At 37.9% G+C, this 21,920-nt stretch overlaps 1 protein-coding gene across 1 annotated transcript in view; it reads left to right on the top strand.

Annotated features, from left to right (window-relative positions):
• Positions 1-4,964: 4,964 nt before the first annotated feature.
• LOC142149646 (uncharacterized) overlaps positions 4,965-21,920 on the top strand; it is a 66,220-nt gene continuing 49,264 nt past the window's right edge. The window contains exons 1-2 of the mRNA XM_075204962.1: positions 4,965-5,387; positions 15,532-16,142. Coding sequence (XP_075061063.1) covers positions 4,965-5,387; positions 15,532-16,142 — 1,034 coding nt within the window. The remainder of the gene's footprint in view (positions 5,388-15,531; positions 16,143-21,920) is intronic.

Below are 21,920 nucleotides of genomic sequence, written 5' to 3'. Positions count from 1 at the left end.
AATGTCTTATTTTTTTTTTTAATAAAAGAAACCTTCTACAAATAAGCTGCTGGTGAATAATGTGCTAGAAGCCCTATCTATATTCTGAATGTCTCAAAAGTTTTGCTTATAAATCACAACTGACCATACATCAGAGGACTCACACAAGAATGAAACCATTTAAATGCTCTGAATGCTACAAGTGTTTTACCAAAAAGTCAAATCTTGATGCACATCACAGAATTCACAGAGGAAAGAAATCATATAAATGCTCTGAATGTAGCAAGTGCTTTACCAAAAATTCAAGTTTTGTAAGACATGAGAGGATTCACACAGGAGAGAAACCATTCAAATGCTCTGAATGTAGCAAATGTTTTATTCAAACGTCATCTCTTGAAAAACATTGGAAGATCCAGACAGAAGAGAAATTATTTTAATGCTCTGAATGTACCAAGTGTTTTACTCATAATTCATGTTTTCTTGCACATCAGATGATTCACACAAGAGACAAACCATTTAAATACTCTGACTGTAGCAAGAGTTTTACCCACAAGCCAGCTCTTATACAGCATCAGAGGATTCACACAGGAGCAGCAAGTGTTAAATTGAAAGAAGAGCACTTGTCACTCACCAGAAGATTCATACACAAGAGTCACCCTGAGGATCTGAATGTAGCATATGTATCATAAGCAAGTTATGTTGTTCTATCACCATAATATCCATATAGGGGATATGCAGTTTTATTTTTTTTTAAATCTAGCAAGTGTTATATATAACATCAAGGCCATGTTATATGTCAGAGAAGACTAGAGGGGTCTGGCAAGGGGACTTGGGGGCATTTTTCATATGGGAAGGTCTAACTGTAATGATCTAGGGCTGCACTACACAATCACACAATGACAATGGGGCAGCCCTAGCTGAGCTCTGTAATATATTGCTGCTCTGCTCATGCAGGTAAAGGAACTAGTAGAATAAAGAACATTATATCCAGAAGAGAGTTCCAGCAGCTCTTCTCAGTACTGGGATTCCTTCTATGACAGGCAAAGCTATGAATACCGAACATATCTAAACTAACACTGCACACTGCCCTGTTCCACACTACATGTGCTCCTATTGGTCTCTGTTACATCTCCTTAATGTTTCCCTCATACCGTTCAATTGCTATCTTGGTTGCTGTATTCCCTAATAACCAATCAGATCATCACATTTGTTGTTTTGATGACACCAGAGTACTAATAGCTGATATCTAGTTTCTACGGGTTACAGCAAATCCTTGTTCTTCACACCATGTTATTATATAAACCTCAAGGAGGAGACATTGCTCCCCAGTCTACTTGTATTTTATTAGTTATCCAAATCATACAGCGCTGACCTGTATATAGACTGAAGAACAATGCTCACACAATATCTGTAATTACCATTTATTTTACTGGCGGCTGTTTCTATAACACTTGATGTTGAATAAAATCTGATCATGATACATGCGGAAATTCTGTTTTTGATTGTGGAACTAACATCTTTTTTCAGTATTAATTAATATTGTGCACTCTGCTATATTTTAGAAGATGGAACCATGTGTGATATTTATGGGGTTGTGTGATGCTGATAATATGAGAGCCAATAATAAAAACACTGCAAAGACCAGTTATCATTATTATCATACAGCAAATGTATTAGAGAGATGTAGTAGAAATGTCTACAATGGAATTTGAAGAAGCTTTGAAATGTAAAATGTCTAAATCATAATGTTGACTGAGATATTGTCTATACTGTTATAATGTTGACCAAAATAATTTATGTTATAACGACACTCTTCACATTATATTAGGGATTTTAGCAACATGTAGTCGCTATCATTTACATCACCTCTGGGTCCTTCGCTACATTATATTTGTCAACTATGCCCTTTTTTTTCACTCTTTCTTTTCATTATTATTATCTTTTGTTTATAAGGCACCACAAGGATTCTGTAGCGTTGCACACAGGAGGTTAGAGTATGAAACACAATGACAAAACGACAAGTCAAAAATGACAATATTATATAAATTTAAACAACAAAACAACATAATTATATAAGGAAAATACTAGGAGATATCGCCCTGTTCATGAGAGCTGACATTCTAGAGGGAGTGGGTGGACACAGAGTGGGTGAAACAGAGTGGGGTGAGTTGAGGTAGGGGATGGACAGGTGGGAGAGTTAGGAGGAGGGCTGGTAGGATTGAATGAAAACATGAGATTTAAGGAACGTTTGAAGGTTTTGAAGCTGATTGATAGTCTAATTGGGAGTGGGGATGTGTTCCAGAGGTTGGGAACAGAATTGGAGAAATCCTGATGGTGGGAGTGGGAAGAGGGAATCAGTACGGAGGTTGGGCTGCTGTCATTGGCTGAGCAGAGTAGGTGGGAGGGAGTGTGTGAGGAAATGAGGTTGGATATGTAGTGCGGAGAGGAGTGGTTGAGGGCTTTGTAGGTAAGGAGTATGAATTATATTCTGAAGTGGACATGTCTACTGTGAGTGTTACCAGGGGAGAGGTAATAGGACACAGGAGAGGTGGGAAAACAGGACAGTTAGCCTTACATCACTTAATATATATATTATACCATATATTATATAGTATACACATAATAAAGGCAGCAGCACTCTCTTGTATCTTGTACAGATCCGGGGCAGAGACAGGGAACACAATATAGCACTCAGAATAAACAAAAAAATTATATTTATTAGGTTAATCCATTTGAGCACCGAGTTAATCCAGAGGTCGTTCATTTGTCAATTTTTCTGGTCTTTTGCATTAACTCGCAGCTCAAATGTATTAACCTAATATGATTGTGTAATCATCCTGAGTGTTATCCTGCTTGTAAAATGCAGGATCTTTTTACATAAACATAGGATCCTCTGCACTTACTAACAACATTATTAATGATATTCTAGCTGTACTCTGTGTTGAACGACAGGGAGTGTCACATATTGTAATACATGCTAAGCTGACAAACTCACTCAGAATTCCCCCCTTTCAGGCCAGTTCCTACACTAAATATAAACATACATCACAGTGCTAAAAATATTATCATAATCATTGGAGATCCATATATGTGTGTTTTATGTCTCATTTTTCATGGTGAATCATACTGAAATCAAAGTTACTTCTGATATTTAGAACAGGTCTTTCTGCTCACACCCTCTGCATAGACAATAAGTCAATAATAAACAAAAGGTCCTTTTGTTGACATAACAGGATGCCAGAAACTGTGACGATCCAATTAGAAGATTTTACCACCTGCTGAGGTCTAATTAGAATTTCCCATGTAGCAAGTGGCCTTAGGAATGTTTATACCACATTTACATGTCAATGAGATTTACATGAGTGACCTGGAGACAAACAGACTGAGAACCTTCTGGTCATCCCGGGAACTATTGAAGAGAGATGGGGAGGAATGACTATAAATAGGCAGTATCAGCCCAGTGTTAGTGAGTTGGTGGCTGGAGAGCTGGAAGGATGGAACAGTAAGAATGATCAGGAGGGAAAGAGATAGAAGGAGAAATCTTCAGAGTAAGGTAATTATATTATGCCCAATAATATACTGAGACATACACAAACATTTATAGATATCATGTTATAGATATTGTTTTGTAATACATATCATATATGTTTTTATCTGAACAATGATTATCTGGATAGTATTGTAATCTAATAGCATTATAATTATTATGCATATATATATATATTGTATATTCTGTACATTGTATTATCTATTAGTAAATATTGTATTGCAAAAGAAAGCTGGGATTACATGTGTATCTTAACAATGATTATCTGGATAGCATTGTAATCCAACAGCATTATAATTATTAGGGTACATTACTGTACATTGTATATTCTGTACATTATAATATCTATTAGTTAATATTGTATTGAAAAACAAAGCAGGGAAAACGTGTTGAACATTATATATCCTGATAATACATTCTACATTATATATATCTGCTTTCCCCATGGTTCAGGTGTAGCCAGATATACATGAACCTATCTTTATTTTAAGAGTAAAACTTTTTTGAAGAGAACCTTCAGCCAATTGTTTGCAGAAGATGACACATATATCAGATAAGCTTTATATCTAATTTCCTTAGGTATATAAATATTGATTAGAGCACATCACTTTATATTTAAATTTGTTTGATAATACTGCACTGTTTGGTGCTTTTTCTTGTGTAATGCTTTGTGGATGTATACCTGGGACAGGTGTATATGGAAAGAGCAGTCTCCTGTATGGTGTTAATTTATTTCATTTTTATTTGTTTATTACTAATATTGTGTAATCAGTTAACACCACAAAGGTTATTCTTGTGAAGATATACATATATGTACTCCTTATTGGATACACATTTCTAGTACTGGGTAGGACCCCCTTTAGGTTACTGTCACATGAATTACTGACTATATATTACATTACTGGAGAGTGTCTAAATGTTAACACTTGTTCTTCTTTAGTGTACTTGTTGTGAATTTTATTCACAGGAGAAGCACTTACATCTAAAGATGTAAATTGTTAAATAATAGTGAGTCTGTGGGGAGTGTATTTAGCACAGATAGCCCTTCACAGTTTTCATTTAAGTATGTATGTTTCTGTATCACTGTACACAAAAATAAAAACAATGGTCAATGTCTGAGTCATAGTTGTTAGTGTATAAGACATTTTTGTATTCTGTATCCAATATAACGTTACTATTGTTCAAGAAGTTTCATTAATGTAATGATTAGGCTGCTAAATCTTAACATTCATTTTGCTTACAGGTGAATTAATGAGCAGGATTCCCATTAATAACAGAAGACAGCTTGGAAAGGTCCTTGTTCTCTGAGCATCTCATTGTTCCAAAACATCTTACCTACAAGTCATCTATACTACAGTCATCAGTTCTTCTTTTAAGCAGCTAACTTCATTTCTGAATAGGAGAAAATTTCTACAACTAATTTGTTGTAAAACATACGATGAGTCTAAAAGAAGAGAAGCCCTATCTGTGCTCTGAATGTGACAAAACATTTTCATACAAATCAAAGCTTATTCTCCATCACAGGATTCACACAGGAGAGAAACCATTTAAATGCTCTGAATGTAGCAAGTGTTTTACACTAAAGGCAGATCTTGTACAACATCAGAGGATTCACACAGGAGAAAAACCATTTAAATGCTCTGAATGTTGCAAGTGTTTTACCCAGAAATCCAATCTTGTTGTCCATCAGAAGATTCACACAGGAGAGAAACCATTTAAATGCTCTGAATGTAGCAAGTGTTTTACACTAAAGGCAGATCTTATGAAACATCAGAGGACTCACACAGGAGAGAAACCATTTAAATGTTCTGAATGTAGCAAATGTTTTACCCATAAATCAAATCTTGTTGTACATCAGAAGGTTCACAAGAGATATAAACCATTAAAGACTAGAGCAGTCTGGTAACTGGACTTGGGGCATTTTCCCACCTGTCGTGATTTTCCTGTTATGACCTAGAGCTGTATATTATTAGAGCTAGGCAATGATGATGTGACATCACACTCTGTAATATACTGCTGTTCTGCTCATGCTGGTGCTGGGACTAGTATATAGAAGAACTTTCTAGAAGAGAGTTACAGCAGCTCTTCTCAGTACTGGGATTACTTCTATGTCAGACAGAGCTATCAGTACTGAATATTTCTATAGGTACACTGCACACTGCCCTGTTATACACTACATGTGCTCCTATTGGACTTTGTTATAGCCTCTGTGTTCTTTACCTCATACTTTTCTATTACTGTTTTATCTCCCTCTGTTATGACAACTATGTACTCAGAAAGGGTTATTTAGTAAATGTTGAATGTAAAATACTGGTTTCTGTACCCCATAACAACCAATCAGATAATCACATTTGCTGGTTTGAAGAGAGCAGGTTGCTAATAGCTGATATCTGGTTGCTATGGGTTACATCAAATCCTTGTACTTCCCATCCTATTATTAAATAACTCCCAAGGAGGACACATTGTTCCCCAGGGTACCTGCTAACGTCCTTCAAAACTATTTATTTTATACTCCACAGTGATCGACATCAGACATCACTGACCTGTATATAGACTGAAGGACCATGTTCACACAATATCTGTAATTACCATTTATGTTACTGGCAGCTGTTTCTATCACACTGATGTTTAATAAAAACAGATATTGATAAATGTGTAGATTCTGTTTTTGATTGTGGAACTAATATATTTTTCAGTAGTAATGAGTATTATATACTCTTCTGCATTTTAGAATATGGAACCAGGGGTGATAATTAGGTGGTCATCCAAGCTGATTGTATGACAACCAATAATGAAAACACAGCAAGAACACAATAGTAACTTACAGCAAATGTATTAGTCATGTGGTTATTTTGCGTAAACTGAAATACAAACATAGGGGGCCTGATTCACCAAGGAGCGTAAATGGCGATTTTGTGTATAATCAGCACATTTAATATATGCACAACTAGAACTGGACCATACACAACTAAACGCAGCAACGTTCAATTAATCTATGTACTCATAGGACACTTACTACAACTTATAAATTCTGGGAGGGAACAGTGTGGGGATCTAGCTTTCATCCTTATTGTATGTACAGTAATGGCGTGACAAACATGAGCGCACGGAGATATATCTGATTCAAGCTTTGGGCATCTCACAGGTACTTGTTTATCTGCCGTATCTCTTGCTTCAGCTACAGGACTAGGTTAAGTCCTGATTACTAGTGATGACAGTCTTGTGCGCATGATATAACATGTGTTTGCAATCCGGAGAAACTGTAAAAATGTATTTTATGTTCGGTAGACATTAAGAACATCCTAATGAATGTATTTCATTTAGAGTATATATTTATATATACACCTTTTAAAATTAAAACCACATTACTCTCAGTAAGCATGACTCAATGAATCAGTCCCAGGGTCTTACTGCCAATCAGTAATTGCTCAGTAGAAGGAAAGATACATAGTATTCCCTGCTAGTTGCTGTCTCTTGTCTCATGTCCTCCAGAGGAACAACTACTCACTGTGTAATGGTGGCTAATTAACTAACATCTCCCCATTATATATATATATATATATATATATATATATATATATATACATATTCATTAGCTCCATTACCTCCCAATACCCTCAGACCACCTCCAGGCCCCGCATAAAATTACTGCCCTACTTGAAATGCATGATTTGCATGAAAAAATAAAAATAAATAATAACTATTCTGTACCCACGAAGTCTACTCCCCTATAGATATGTCCTTTATGGACTCCCTTTTCATGCAGAAGACACCTTCATTCCCATAGATCATTCCCATTTTATGGGCACATTATGCGAGGTTTTCTTATAATTTCATTTCATTAACACCCCACAATGATACTGAATGTGGTTGGATTAATCACTGCTTTTAATTTGATCTTTAGCTCTCGATATTGACGCCTACATCAAAAACTTCTTGTATTTTAACACTTCTGAAGACATTCCTCATCTTCATCATCATCATTTATATATAGTGTACCGCAGATACCATAGTGCCGGACAATCAGCTTATAAATATGACATACATCTTACAGATATGACAAACATGAATATAATAAACATATTAACCGATCCATAAATACAACTAAGTACAACAACATGTAAATGGATACTCATGAGCTGGCATACGGCTAGTATGGATACATGTATGAGTTCCATGTGAGTGAGTGAACAAACAGCAGAACACTCTGCCATATCAGAGTCATTACTCCCTCTCTCTAGAATGTCAGCTATCATGGGCAGAGTCCTCTTTTCCCTGAGCCTCATGTCTGACAATCTCATATTTTAAAAAACGACAAGAGGAAGTGCTGGTTTGGGTCATACAATGCTCTGAGGTCATAGGACTGGATGGCTGCAGTGCTGTACAGTGACATCGATCATGAGACTGTAGCCAGTGAGTGGATACATTGTATCCATGTGCAGGGGATCCCAATACATAATGTTTGGCCGTACCCCTTAGAGGGAATATTGATCGGCCTCGGTGATGTCTCTGTATCTGTCACCATCAAGGAGGTGACGTATGTTGTCCAGAGGTGTTATAATAAATGTCACAATCAAGATGGATATGCTAAAAAGAAAAATGATATAGTCCAGTATTTTAAAGTAAACAAATCTCTATGTGTCAACATATACAAAAATAGGAGAATTTGTTTTGTACACAACACAGCTATGTTGGGATAAGATCACCTGCCAACATCAAGGCATCTCTTGTAGGTAAAAAAAAAAAAGCGTTGTAATTCACCAAATTCAAAACTGAGATACCAACCTTTTATTCATATAAACATATAATAGAGATATTTGAAGAAGTCTCCGTTCGAGATGAAACGCGTTGGGACACCTTTTTGACCCATTCCGGTATCCGTAGAAGGAAGTGACTCCGCGCTCCACTGTGGAACGCATCGCACCCGCGGATTCCGGCACACACGATCCGACTGTTGCAACCAGCCTGCCTGTTCTGGAGTTCCATTCTGAGGGAGATCATTGGACCTTGATTCTCCTTCATCCAGTAACGCTTCCACGCCGTTTACCAACACTAGCGTGAGTTCGGTGGTGCACACTCTGGTCATCACTCCATTTTTATCAATGCGTATTTTAGTTGGCGTGTTCATGCTGTGCATGTTTTCATTGTGGTTTATTGTTATGGTCAGTATTGGGTCTTATTAAACTGCTTTTTAGTTATTCCCTCTTGGTCCCATACGTTTGTTCAGTCTTACAGATTGCATTTATACTACAATATATTGTGTATCAACTATAGCACGTACCACCAGCTGATATCATCTTCCTTTCCTTCTTTGTCTCCTTTCCCTCTCTTTCTTCCCCCCCCTTTTTTTTTTTCTTTCCCTTCTTTTTGAGGTTTATCCTGACATACGTGGACATGTGTGGATTTCTGGATTGATCCCGAATTGGTTCATACCCCATTGACAGCAATTCCGAATCCTGCAAGTGTTTTTCAGAGACTTTGTGTGTTTTTTGTGGACTCATTGAGCCAAGGACTATTGGTTTTTTCTCCATTCAGACTATCATTTAGTTCATTCCACGGTATGCATTGATACACCACCTTTAGTTTGTCATATCCAGCCATTGTATGTGATATGTCTAATTTATTCTGCTACAATATTCACCCCTTTTTTCTATTAACACTTCGCGAGTGCAGTTGGAACATATTTATATTTACTGTATCTACAAGGAGGGATTCCTTGGTTCCCCCGCTGCTGCGAGTGTGTCACCCAGTCTGATATTGAGCGCATATGTATATCTATTATATAATAGAGATATATCTAAAAAATATATTGAACTGTAATTAAACACAGTTTGCTATAAATCTCACATAATCCAGCATGTGATAATGGCAGAAATCTTCTCACCAATCTCATATAATGATGATCACTTTTCTAGATTGTAATTAATTACAAACACTCTTATTAGGACCATAGGACACTAAGCAATACTCTCACAGGACTGTTGTTTATCCCTTCTTAGTGTAGATGACCCATACGTTGTAGCTGTCATTCATGGGTCCAGTCTAACTGCATTCACCAGCGAGAGGGGATCCCTGCAGTCTGCCAGGAGATCTCTTAGATAGGTGTGTTCTGTGGTCCGACCAAGATGGCTCCAATGTTAAAGGAAAACATTCCTGTTTGTAATCATACCGCTTTGAATGACAGCTGAAATCGGTCCTTTTACAGTGATAATCAGTGAGTCCAGTTAAGGATCTAATCTTTGAGTTTGTCAGAGCAGAAGTGATTTGGTTCCTGATGTGTTTCCTTACCAACAAGGTAGCTTCTTTAGAGGAATATAATCAGTCACAATTCAGCAGACAATGTGGTGAGCTTATCCCAATATAGCTATATTGTGTACAAAATCCTAATGATGTTCATGCCTACAGATAGTGATTTGTATATTCTTTCTTTAGAGCCCTGGACTATATTTTTTTTTGTTTGCACATACAAAGTGGTCTTAATTGTTCTGGCTGCACTCCTTGGTGTCACTGATCTCTAAAATGGTTCTGCTATCTGTGGACAAAGCAGGGTGACCCCACTAGAGACATTTTAGCGGTTATTTACCGGTGCCTTCTGTAAGCTTTGGGGTTATCAACTGGCTGGAAACTGGAACTATTCACTGTATTGTGTGATTTTAAAAAATAAGTCAGCTTCTTTCACCAGTTTGGAGTTGTGCCCCAGTGATTAGAGAGCCCACTGGTGGATACCATCCCTGGTATCTTTACACTCTCCTGAGAAATGTTTTCAGAAGAAGCCCAAGTTAAATGTCTGTGCTCCCTCATGTTTGTGGTTCTCCCAAGGGAAAGAGTTGTGAGGGGGAAGTAGAGTGTGATGTGAATATAATATACACGTGGTTCTAATATGTAAATCTACTGTATGTTATTAAGGATATTAGTAGTCACCTTGGCTTTATATGTCTTGTATAAAAGTATCCTGCTTTCAGTATTGTGCCATTATATTGTTGTGGATCACCTTGGTGACTTCTAATATCCTTATGACTTACAGTAGAGGGTACATGGCCCTGTATATGTGCAGAATGTTATGTAGCTGAAGATGATAACCTCAATCCTATGCATCCAAGTAACTTTACACAATCCACTAGTTGCACCCTCTAGTGGTCACTCACATTTATGTTATAACGGCCCTTTTCACATTATATTAGGGATGTCAGCTGTGTGTAGTCGCTATCATTTACATCACCTCTGGGTTCTTTGCTGTATTATGCCTTTTCATGGTAACTCTTTTTTAATTATTATTATATTTTATTCATAAGGCATAACAAGGGTTCTGAAGTGTCGTACACTGGGGGTTAGAACATCGAACACAATGACAAAATAACATAAGTACAAAAAGGGACAGTAGCATATGAATACAAACAACAAATTGACATAATTACATAAGGGAAACTCTATGCCCTGCTCATGAGAGCTTACATTCAAAAGGGGATGGGCAGACACAGAGTGGGTGAAACAAAGTGGGGTGAGCAGAGGTAGGGGTATGGAGGTGCGAGAGTCAAGAGGAGGGCTGGTAGGATTGAATGAAAACATGAGATTTAAGGGCACGATTGCAGGCTTTACACTGATCGATAGTCTAATTGGGAGTGGGGATGTGTTCCAGAGGTTGGGAACAGCAAAGGTCCTGATTGTGGGAGCATGAAGAGATAATAAGTAAGGAGGTGGAGCTGGTGTCATTGTCAGAGTGGAGTGGGTGGGAGGGAGTGTGTGTGAGGGTGGATATGTAGGGGGTGAGGAATGTCTGAGGCCTTTGTGGGTAAGGAGTTTGAATTGTAGTCTGAAGCGGTCAGAGTTAACACAGTAGAAGTACAATGTGGCATTTTGGCATGGCCAGAATTAATTTATTCCACTCTGATTCATATTATATCTGCTCTCTTCAGACTATACCATGTCTACCAGATGCAATATCTTGTGGTTTAATCATTGGAGATCTAAACGTGTGTTTTATGTCTAATATTTATTATTGTGAATCACATTGAAATCGAAATTACTGCTGACATACAGAACAGGTCTTTCTGCTCACACCCTCTGCATAGACAGTAGGTTAATCCTAAACAAAAGATCAATTTGTTGACATAACAGGATGTCAGACACTGTGATCCTCTAATTAGAAGATTTTACCTCCCGCCAAGGTCTTATTAGAATTTTCCTTTGTAGTAAGTGACCTTAGGAATGTTTATACCCCATTTACATGTCAATTAAATTTACATGAGAGACCTGAGGTAAATGTATCAAGCTGAGAGATATCCTATGGTTTTGAAAAACCAATCAGATTCTAGCTATCATTTATTTAGTACATTCTACAAAATGATAGCTAGAATCTGATTGGTTGCTATAGGCAACATCTCCACTTTTCAAACCCGCTGGAAAGCTCTCAGCTTGATACATTTACCCACTGGAGACAAATAGTCTGAGAACCTTCTGGTCATCCCGGGAACTATTGAAGAGAGATGGGGAGGAATGACTATAAATAGGCAGTATCAGCCCAGTGTTAGTGAGTTGGTGGCTGCAGAGCTGGAAGGATGGAGCAGTAAGAATGATCAGAAGGGGAAAGAGATAGAAGGAGAAATCTTTAGAGTAAGGTAATTATATTATGCATAAGAATATACTGACATATACACAAATATTTGGAGATACTGTGCTGTAGATATTGTATTGTTATAAATGTGTTCTGACATAATGTTATTGTGCAATAATATACTGAGACAAATACAAACATTTATAGATATTATGTTATTTGTAATACATATCATATATATTTTATCTTAACAATGATTATCTGGATAGTATTGTAATCTAACAGCAGTATAATTATTAGGGTACACTACTGCACATTGTATTATCTATTAGTAAATATTATATTGTAAAACAAAACTGGGATTACATGTGTTGAACTTTATATATCCTGATAATGCACTGTAAATTATATGTATCTGCTTTTTCCTATGGTTGCAGTGTAGTTAGATATACATGAACCATTACAAATATTATTGTACATTTGTAACATATTCGTAAATATATTTCTAGATTTTTATCTTATTTGTATGAGTCATATATGTTAGGACAGGAATAATTTAGATCTCACATATTCATCAGAAAAACCAACTTTTGTTGCACAATTACTTAAGATTAAGACCCAAATAGTTAAATGAACCAACCACTGTATACATGATAATGAATTTAGTGTGCCAATAATTCTGTAACTAACAACACACATAAAGCGATAGATATACATAAGAACTGATTGGCCATTTTACTAGGTGCTGATAAAGAATTCATAACACAGCACTGAGGAATTCATTAATATTAATTACTTTTTGTTTAAAAAAATCCCACTGATCACCGACTGCTTAGATAGAGAATAGCGTGTTTATACCGCTGGTTTATGGAAATCTAAATTGTTTATCAGCTCATCAAACCTCATTTATCACCTGCTGCAAAGACTAATAATAATGTACTTTGTGCCGCTGATTTACATCTTTTAATAGCTACAGAAGACCTCCATATATCATTGGAAGATCAGTGCACTAATCAGAACTTGATAGCAATACAATATTTATCACATTATGTGTGGACCAATTAATACATTTTTAAGTGTAACAAGTATTATGGAATTTATTACACAGGTCTGCAAAAAAACTGACTGATTCCATAAGTAACAGTTGATCACATTATTCTCAGAAGTAGATCTCTGCTTTCAGCATTTGAGCTGTGTCAGATCACGGTACCAGGAGGGACATAAGAACTGAGACATTCGATATGTATTGTGAGCCTATTTTTCTCTGACATTTTAAGACAGAACACTGGTAATTGAAGGGTTTTAGATCTCACTACTCACCTTTATACTGACTGTCTCCTTACATTCTTGGATTCTATGAATGATTGACATTGCACAGTGAGCTATTAAAACCTGTTCTCTGAACTTGGCTGACATTAACTTATCTGATATATTTTCCTAATGGCTATTTCTAATCATTGTATGCATAAATCTTTGCATCATGTTCCTTAGGGTGCTATCACCTGCTTTTTAACAATTGAAAAGGAGTTTTCTCTTCTGTAAAATGAATTTGATTGTTTTAAATAAGGTTATTTAATGTCTATCATTCTGGTTTAATTTAGATGAATGTCATTAATAATCTGTCTTTACAAATTAATTTACTTATATATTTTGTTATGGTTTATTTTTAACAATGAATAATATGGTGTCAGTGTTACTGCTGATATTCAGAACATACCTTTCTGCTCACACTATCTGTCTAGATAATATATGAATCCTAAACAATAGGTCCATTTGTTGACATAACAGAATTTCAGAGACTGTGATGATCTAATTAGAAGATTTTACCACCTGCTGAGGTCTAATTAGAATTTCCCTTTGTATTCAGTGACCTTAGGAATGTTTATACCCCATTTACAAGTCAATTAAATTTACATGAGAGACCTGAGGTAAATGTATCAAGCTGAGAGATATCCTGTGGTTTTGAAAAACCAATCAGATTCTAGCTATCATTTATTTAGTACATTCTACAAAATGATAGCTAAAATCTGATTGGTTGCTATAGGCAACATCTCCACTTTTCAAACCGGCTGGAAAGCTCTCAGCTTGATACATTTGCCCACTGGAGACAAATAGTCTGAGAACCTTCTGGTCATCCCGGGAACTATTGAAGAGAGATGGGGAGGAATGACTATAAATAGGCAGTATCAGCCCAGTGTTAGTGAGTTGGTGGCTGGAGAGCTGGAAGGAGGGAACAGTAAGAATGATCAGGAGGGAAAGAGATAGAAGGAGAAATCTTCAGAGTAAGGTAATTATATTATACATAAGAATATACTGATATATACACAAATATTTTGATATATTATGTTGTAGATATTGTATTGTTATAAATGTGTTCTACCATAATCTTAAAGAAAAAGTTTGTTGTACAATTAAGATTAAGGTCCAAATAGTTTCATGAGCCAACAATTGAATACATGATAATGAATATAGTGTGGCAATAATTCTATCAGTAAAAATATATATATATATATATGCAAACAATCACACAAAAATAACACAAAACTTAGTGATATACTATGATTTTCTTTCATTTTTATGCAAGCAAAACAGATTTCTTTTGAAGAGATTATTTAGCCAAATACTCGAAGGAGACAACATATATCTCAGATATGATTTATATCTAATTTCCTATGATACAGATATTGATTAGAGCACATCACTGTTTATTTAAATTTGTTTGATAATACTACACCGTTTGCTGCTTTTTGTGTGATTCTTTGTAGATATATACCTGGGACAGGTGTCTAATGAATTACTGATTATATATTTACATGACTCCAGAGTGCCTCATTTTTAACATTTTTACTTCTTTAGTGTACTTGTTGTGTATTTTATTCACAGGAGTAACACCTACATCTAATTATGTAAGCTTCTTAATTAATAGTGAGTCTGTCGTGAGTCTATTATCTCCTGTGTGGATAATTCACAACTTTTTTGTCTTCTTTGAGTATACAGATAGGACTTCACAGTTTTCATTTAAGTATGTATATTTCTGTGTCGATGCACACAAAAATAAAATCAATGGTCAATGTCTGAGTCATAAATGTTAGTGCTTATATTATTTTTGTATTCCTTATCCAATATAACACTACTATTGTTATAGTTTTAGTTAAAGTAACATTCATTTTAACATTCATTTTGCTTACAGGTGAATTAATGAGCAGGATTCCCATTAATAAGAGAAGACATCTTGGAAAAGTCCTTGTTCTCTGAGCATCTGAGTGTTCCAAAAAAAATCACCTACAAGTCAGACATACTACAGTGATCAATTCTTCTGTATAGCAGCTAACTTCATTTGTGAATTGGAGAAACTTTCTGCAACTACTTTGTTGTCAAACACATGATGAATCTGAAAGGAGAGAAGCCCTATCTGTGCTCTGAATGTGACAAAACATTTTCATGTAAATCAAAGCTTATTGTCCATCATAGGATTCACACAGGAGATAAACTATTTAAATGTTCTGAATGTAGCACACGTTTCACCCAGAAATCAGATCTTGTTGTACATCAGAGGATTCACACAGGAGAGAAACCATTTAAATGTTCTGAATGTAGCAAGTGTTTTATCCAGAATGGAAACCTCATTAGACATCAGAGGATTCACACAGGAGAAAAACCATTTAAATGCTCTGAATGTAGCAAGTGTTTTATCTCGAATGCACACCTCGTTGTACATCAGAGGTTTCACACAGGAGATAAGCCATTTAAGTGTTCTGAATGCAGCAAATGTTTCACCAAGAAATCAGTTTTTATTGTACATCAGATGTCTCACACAGGAGAGAAACCATTTAAATGTTCTGAATGTAGCAAGTGTTTTACTAAAAAATCATATCTTGTTGAACATCAGAGGATTCACACAGGAGAGAAACCATTTAAATGTTCTGAATGTAGCAAGTGTTTTATCCTGAGTGGAAACCTGGTTAGACATCAGAGGATTCACACAGGAGAGAAACAATTTAAATGCTCTAAATGTAGCAAATGTTTTACCCATAAATCAGATCTTGTTGTACATCAAAGGATTCACACAATATAAAATACATACAGTTTCTGAATGTAGCAAGTGCTTTTCTGTAAAAAGAACAGAGCTCTCAGTACTGAACTTTTCTACAGGAACACATCACACTGTCCTGTTTCACAATAGATGAGCGCCTATTGGTCTATGGTATAGCTTCAGTATTATTTTCTTCATACTTTTCTATTGCTGTCTTATTTACCTTTGTTATTACAGCTATGTACTCAGAAAGTAATGGTGTCTTATGATCCCCCCTAGGTGTTATATTTACATCAACAGGCAGGCAACAATCAACTTCAATAAAGAGTCTTCACGTTCGTTATTCTCTTGTATCCTCTTTCTTTTTATATTGATAAATCAACCATCAACCACATCTCTATATCATATATCCAGGCGGTCTCCTAACCGAGTATTAACCAGACCCAAACTTGCTTAGCTTCCAAGATCAGTGAAGATTAGGCCTATTCAGGCTAATGTGACTAACTTAGTAAAGTAAAACACTTATTTACCCAAAAAATTACCATTCACTTTAAAAACTTTTAACCCCCAATAGACTAGTGAATATTCGAAAACCAATTAATTATTTTAAAAACCAATTGCGTTTGAAGTCACTATTAAGTCCTCGTGGGATAAGAATTTTCATATCAAAATATATATTTCATTTCATTTTAGCTAAAATAACAGTATTATCCCTTGTTCTCCAATTTTCTTTGACAAGTTTCACCGCACAAAAATAGGACATATCTTCTATTGATCATTTGTGATATTCCTTAAAGTGTGCAGATCTTGCATGATTGGGATTGTCTCCTTTTATATTTTGCGAATGTGTTCATTTAATCACATTTTTAACGCACTAGTGGTCTTACCCACATATTTTTTCCCACAATTGTAGGCTAAAACATATATTACATTTTTTGAGTTACATGTAATAAAATCTCTTATTTGGAAATTTTGTTCACCTACCATAGAGGTTACTTCCACAATTTTGGATGTGTCACATCTTATTCATCTACAGCCCATACATACGTCACATCTGTGAAAACCCTTTGTGGCAATAAGTGGCCTTTCGCTTTTTCTTGGTAGGACACTCGAAACTAAATTATCGTGCAGATTCTGTGCTTTTCTATATATGAATATCTCTTTCTCTAAATTATATCTTTAAGGATATTATCTTTTCAAAGTAGTTTCCAATGTTTCGTTATCACTTGTTCTATTAATGCTCAACAGAATATAGATCTTTACTTTGCGCCTTGTATGGAAAATTATTGAGCGCCATTGTACAAACCATTGTATGTTCCAATTGATTTAGTGGTTTAGTGGTATTCCATTCAATTTGTTCAAGGGTGCTGTGGTTGTTTAAGCACCCTAGATCTAATTTTGTTTTGATGTACTCAGAAAGGGTTAGTTAGTAAATGTGGAAAGTTAAATACTGAACGCGGTATCCCACAGCAACCAATGAGACCATCACATTTGTTGGTTTGATGATAGCAGTCTGCTAGTATCTGATATTTGGTTGCTATGGGTTACAGCACATCCTTGTTCTTCACACAATGTTATCATATAAGTCCCAAGGAGGACACATTGTTTCCCAGGGTACCTGTAAAAGTCCTTTAATAGTAGATGGAAGTAGATGGAGTAGGTGGAAGGGAGTGTGTGTGGAAGTGAGGTTGGATATGTAGTGCGGAGTGGAGTGGTTGAGGGGTTTGTAGGTATCGAGTATGAATTATATTCTGAAGTGAAACTATCTACTCCGAGTGTTACCAGGGGAGAGGTAATAGGACATAGGAGAGGTGGGGGAAACAGCACAGATAACCTTACATCACCTAATATATATATATATATTATACCATATATTATATAGTATACACATAATAAGGGCAGCAGCACCCACTTCTATCTTGTAAAGATCCGGGGCAGAGGCACAGAGCATAATATAGTATATTACGATCAGGTCAACACTCAGAATGTACACAAAATCATATTTATTAGGTTAATCCGGCGGTTCCCAAACTGTGCTCAGGGGTGCCGCGGGCCAGCCATAAAAAACCCAAACAAACAGAAACACTTACCAATCCGCCGGGCGCCGGGACCCAGCATCCTCCTCTCTCACGCAGGCTGTCACTGACAGAGGAGAGTGACAGCGTGACAGGAGGGGACAGAGGAGGGTGACAGCATGACAGGAGGGGGACAGAGGAGAGTGGCAGCGTGACAGGAGGGGGACAGAGCAGAGTGACAGCGTGACAGGAGGGGACAGAGGAGAGTGACAGCGTGACATGAGGGGGACAGAGCAGAGTGACAGGAGAGGGACAGAGCAGAGTGACAGGAGGGGACAGAGGAGGGTGACAGCGTGAAAGGAGGGGGACAGAGGAGAGTGGCAGCGTGACAGGAGGGGGACAGAGGAGAGTGACAGGAGGGGACAGAGGAGAGTGGCAGCGTGACAGGAGGGGGACAGAGGAGAGTGACAGCGTGACAGGAGGGGACAGAGGAGAGTGACAGCATGACAGGAGGGGGACAGAGCAGAGTGACAGCATGACAGGAGGGGACAGAGGAGAGTGACAGCGTGACAGGAGGGGGACAGAGCAGAGTGACAGGAGAGGGACAGAGCAGAGTGACAGCATGACAGGAGGGGGACAGAGCAGAGTGACAGCGTGACAGGAGGGGGACAGAGGAGAGTGACAGCGTGAAAGGAGGGGACAGAGGAGAGTGACAGTAGAGGGACAGAGCAGAGTGACAGCGTGACAGGAGGGGGACAGAGCAGAGTGACAGCGTGACAAGAGGGGGACAGAGGAGAGTGACAGCATGACAGGAGGGGGACAGAGGAGAGTGACAGAGGGCAGAGGAGCTGGGACAGCGTGACAGGAGGGAGACAGAGGAGAGTGACAGCGTGACAGGAGGGGGACAGAGGAGAGTGACAGCGTGACAGGAGGGAGACAGAAGAGAGTGACAGCATGACAGGAGGGGGACAGAGCAGAGTGACAGGAGAGGGACAGGAGGGGGACAGAGGAGAGTGACAGAGGGCAGAGGAGCTGGGACAGCGTGACAGGAGGGAGACAGAGGAGAGTGACAGCGTGACAGGAGGGGGACAGAGGAGAGTGACAGCGTGACAGGAGGGGGACAGTGTGACAGAGGACAGAGGAGAGTGACAGCATGACAGGAGGGAGACAGAAGAGAGTGACAGCATGACAGGAGGGGGACAGAGCAGAGTGACAGGAGAGGGACAGAGCAGAGTGACAGCGTGACAGGAGGGGGACAGAGCAGAGTGACAGCGTGACAGGAGGGGGACAGAGGAGAGTGACAGCGTGACAGGAGGGGACAGAGGAGAGTGACAGTAGAGGGACAGAGCAGAGTGACAGCGTGACAAGAGGGGGACAGAGGAGAGTGACAGCGTGACAGGAGGGGGACAGAGGAGAGTGACAGCGTGACAGGAGGGGGACAGAGGAGAGTGACAGCGTGACAGGAGGGGGACAGTGTGACAGAGGACAGAGGAGAGTGACAGCATGACAGGAGGGAGACAGAAGAGAGTGACAGCATGACAGGAGGGGGACAGAGGAGAGTGACAGCATGACAGGAGGGGGACAGCGTGACAGAGGGCAGAGGAGCTGGGACAGCGTGACAGGAGGGAGACAGAGGAGGAGGACAGCGTGGAAGAGGAGCTGGGACAGCATGACAGAGGGCAGAGGAGGGGGGACAGCATGACAGAGGGCAGAGGAGCTGGACCAGCGTGACAGAGGGCAGAGGAGGGGGACAGTGGGCAGAGGAGGAGGACAGCGTGAGAGGGGCAGTGGAGGGGGACAGCGTGACAGAGGGAGGAGGAGGGGGGACAGCGTGACAAGAGGGCAGAGGAGGGGGGACAGCATGACAGAGGGCAGAGGAGGGGGGACAGCATGACAGAGGGCAGAGGAGGGGGGACAGCGTGACAGAGGGCAGAGGAGGTGGGACAGCGTGACAGACAGAGGGCAGAGGAGGGGGGACAGCATGACAGAGGGCAGAGGAGAGGGGACAGAGGGCAGAGGAGGGGGGACAGCGTGACAGATGGCAGAGGAGGGGGGACAGCGTGACAGAGGGCAGAGGGGGCAGCGTGAGAGAGGGCAGAGTGTCTGGATGCTGAGGAGGCATTTTTGCATACAACTAAATAAGCATTTCTGTCCTGACCTAAATACTTATTACAATTTTTTTACCCAACTACTTCTAAAACAGGACTGCTCGGTAATTATTTTGGAGGGGTGCCTTAAAAAAATTATGGAGACTCTAAGGGTGCCGCAAACTGCAAAAGTTTGGGAACCACTGGGTTAATCCATTTAAGCAACAAGTTAATTCGTCCTTTTATCACTTGTTGTGGTCTTTTGTATCAACTCATTAATCAATTGGATTAACCTAACAACTATGATTTTGTGCTCATTCTGAGTGTTGTCCTGCTTGTAATATACAGGATCTATTTACATAAACATAGGATCCTCTGCACTCACCAATGGGATTATTAATCCTATTCAAGCTGTAATCTGTATTGAAAAACAGAGAATGTCCATTCCACATAATGTAATACATGGTAAGATGACCAACTCACACCGAACTCTGCCCTTTCTGGACAGTTCTTACACTAAATATAAACATACATCACTGTGCTAAACATATTACCATAATCATTGGAGATTTATATGTGTGTGTTATGTCTAATTTTCTTATGGTGAATCATATAGAAATCAGAGTTACTGCTGATATGTAGAACAGATCTTTCTGCTCACACCCTCTGCATAGACAATAGGGGAATACTAAACAAAAGGTTTGCGATGATCTCATTAGAAAATTGTACCAACTGCTGAGGTCTAATTATAATTTTCCTTTGTAGTCAGTGACTTCAGGAATATTTATATCTTATTTACATGTCAGGGAAGTTTACATGAGAAGCAGCTTTGATGAAAGAAAACACATTTTATGAGACCCTAATTTAAAAATCACCTGGAGACAAACAGTCTGAGAATACTTTTTTTTGTCATCTGGGAACAAATGAACAGAGATGAGGAGAAATAGCAAAATAAAACTGTACATTTATAATATATGTGTAAACATACTGATGAACATTTATAGCATTACAATTAAACTGTATGAATCATATGTAGGGACAGGAATAATTTAGTACTCCCGTAATATTAAAATCCAACATTTTGCCCAAAATAGTTTCACGAACCAACAATTGATATATATATATATATATATATATATATATATATTGTGAAAAATATACAAAGAAACATTAATAAAAGTATATGTGTACAGTACTGTGGTATCATGTGTGTAATATACATATATACATATATATATATATATATATATATATATATATATATATATATATATATATATATATTTATTTATTCTCTATCTGTACTGTGGTGTCATGTGTGTATTATATCTATATATTCTCTATCGGTACTGTGGTATCATGTGTGTAATATATCTTTATATTCTCTATCAGTACTGTGGTATCATGTGTGTAATATATCTATATATTCTCTATCAGTACTGTGGTATCATGTGTGCAATATATCTATATATTCTCTATCAGTACTGTGGTATCATGTGTGTAATAAATCTATATATTCTCTATCAGTATTGTGGTATCATGTGTGTATTATATCTATATATTCTCTATCAGTACTGTGGTATCATGTGTGTAATATATCTATATATTCTCTATCAGTACTGTGATATCATGTTTGTAATATATCTATATATTCTCTATCAGTACAGTGATATCATGTTTGTAATATATCTATATATTCTCTATCAGT

This window comes from Mixophyes fleayi, chromosome 4, assembly GCF_038048845.1.
Source record: "Mixophyes fleayi isolate aMixFle1 chromosome 4, aMixFle1.hap1, whole genome shotgun sequence".
NCBI classification, from domain to species: domain Eukaryota; kingdom Metazoa; phylum Chordata; class Amphibia; order Anura; family Limnodynastidae; genus Mixophyes; species Mixophyes fleayi.
The sequence above is the reverse complement of the archived record's forward strand: the minus strand, read 5'-3'. Positions and strand labels throughout refer to the sequence as shown.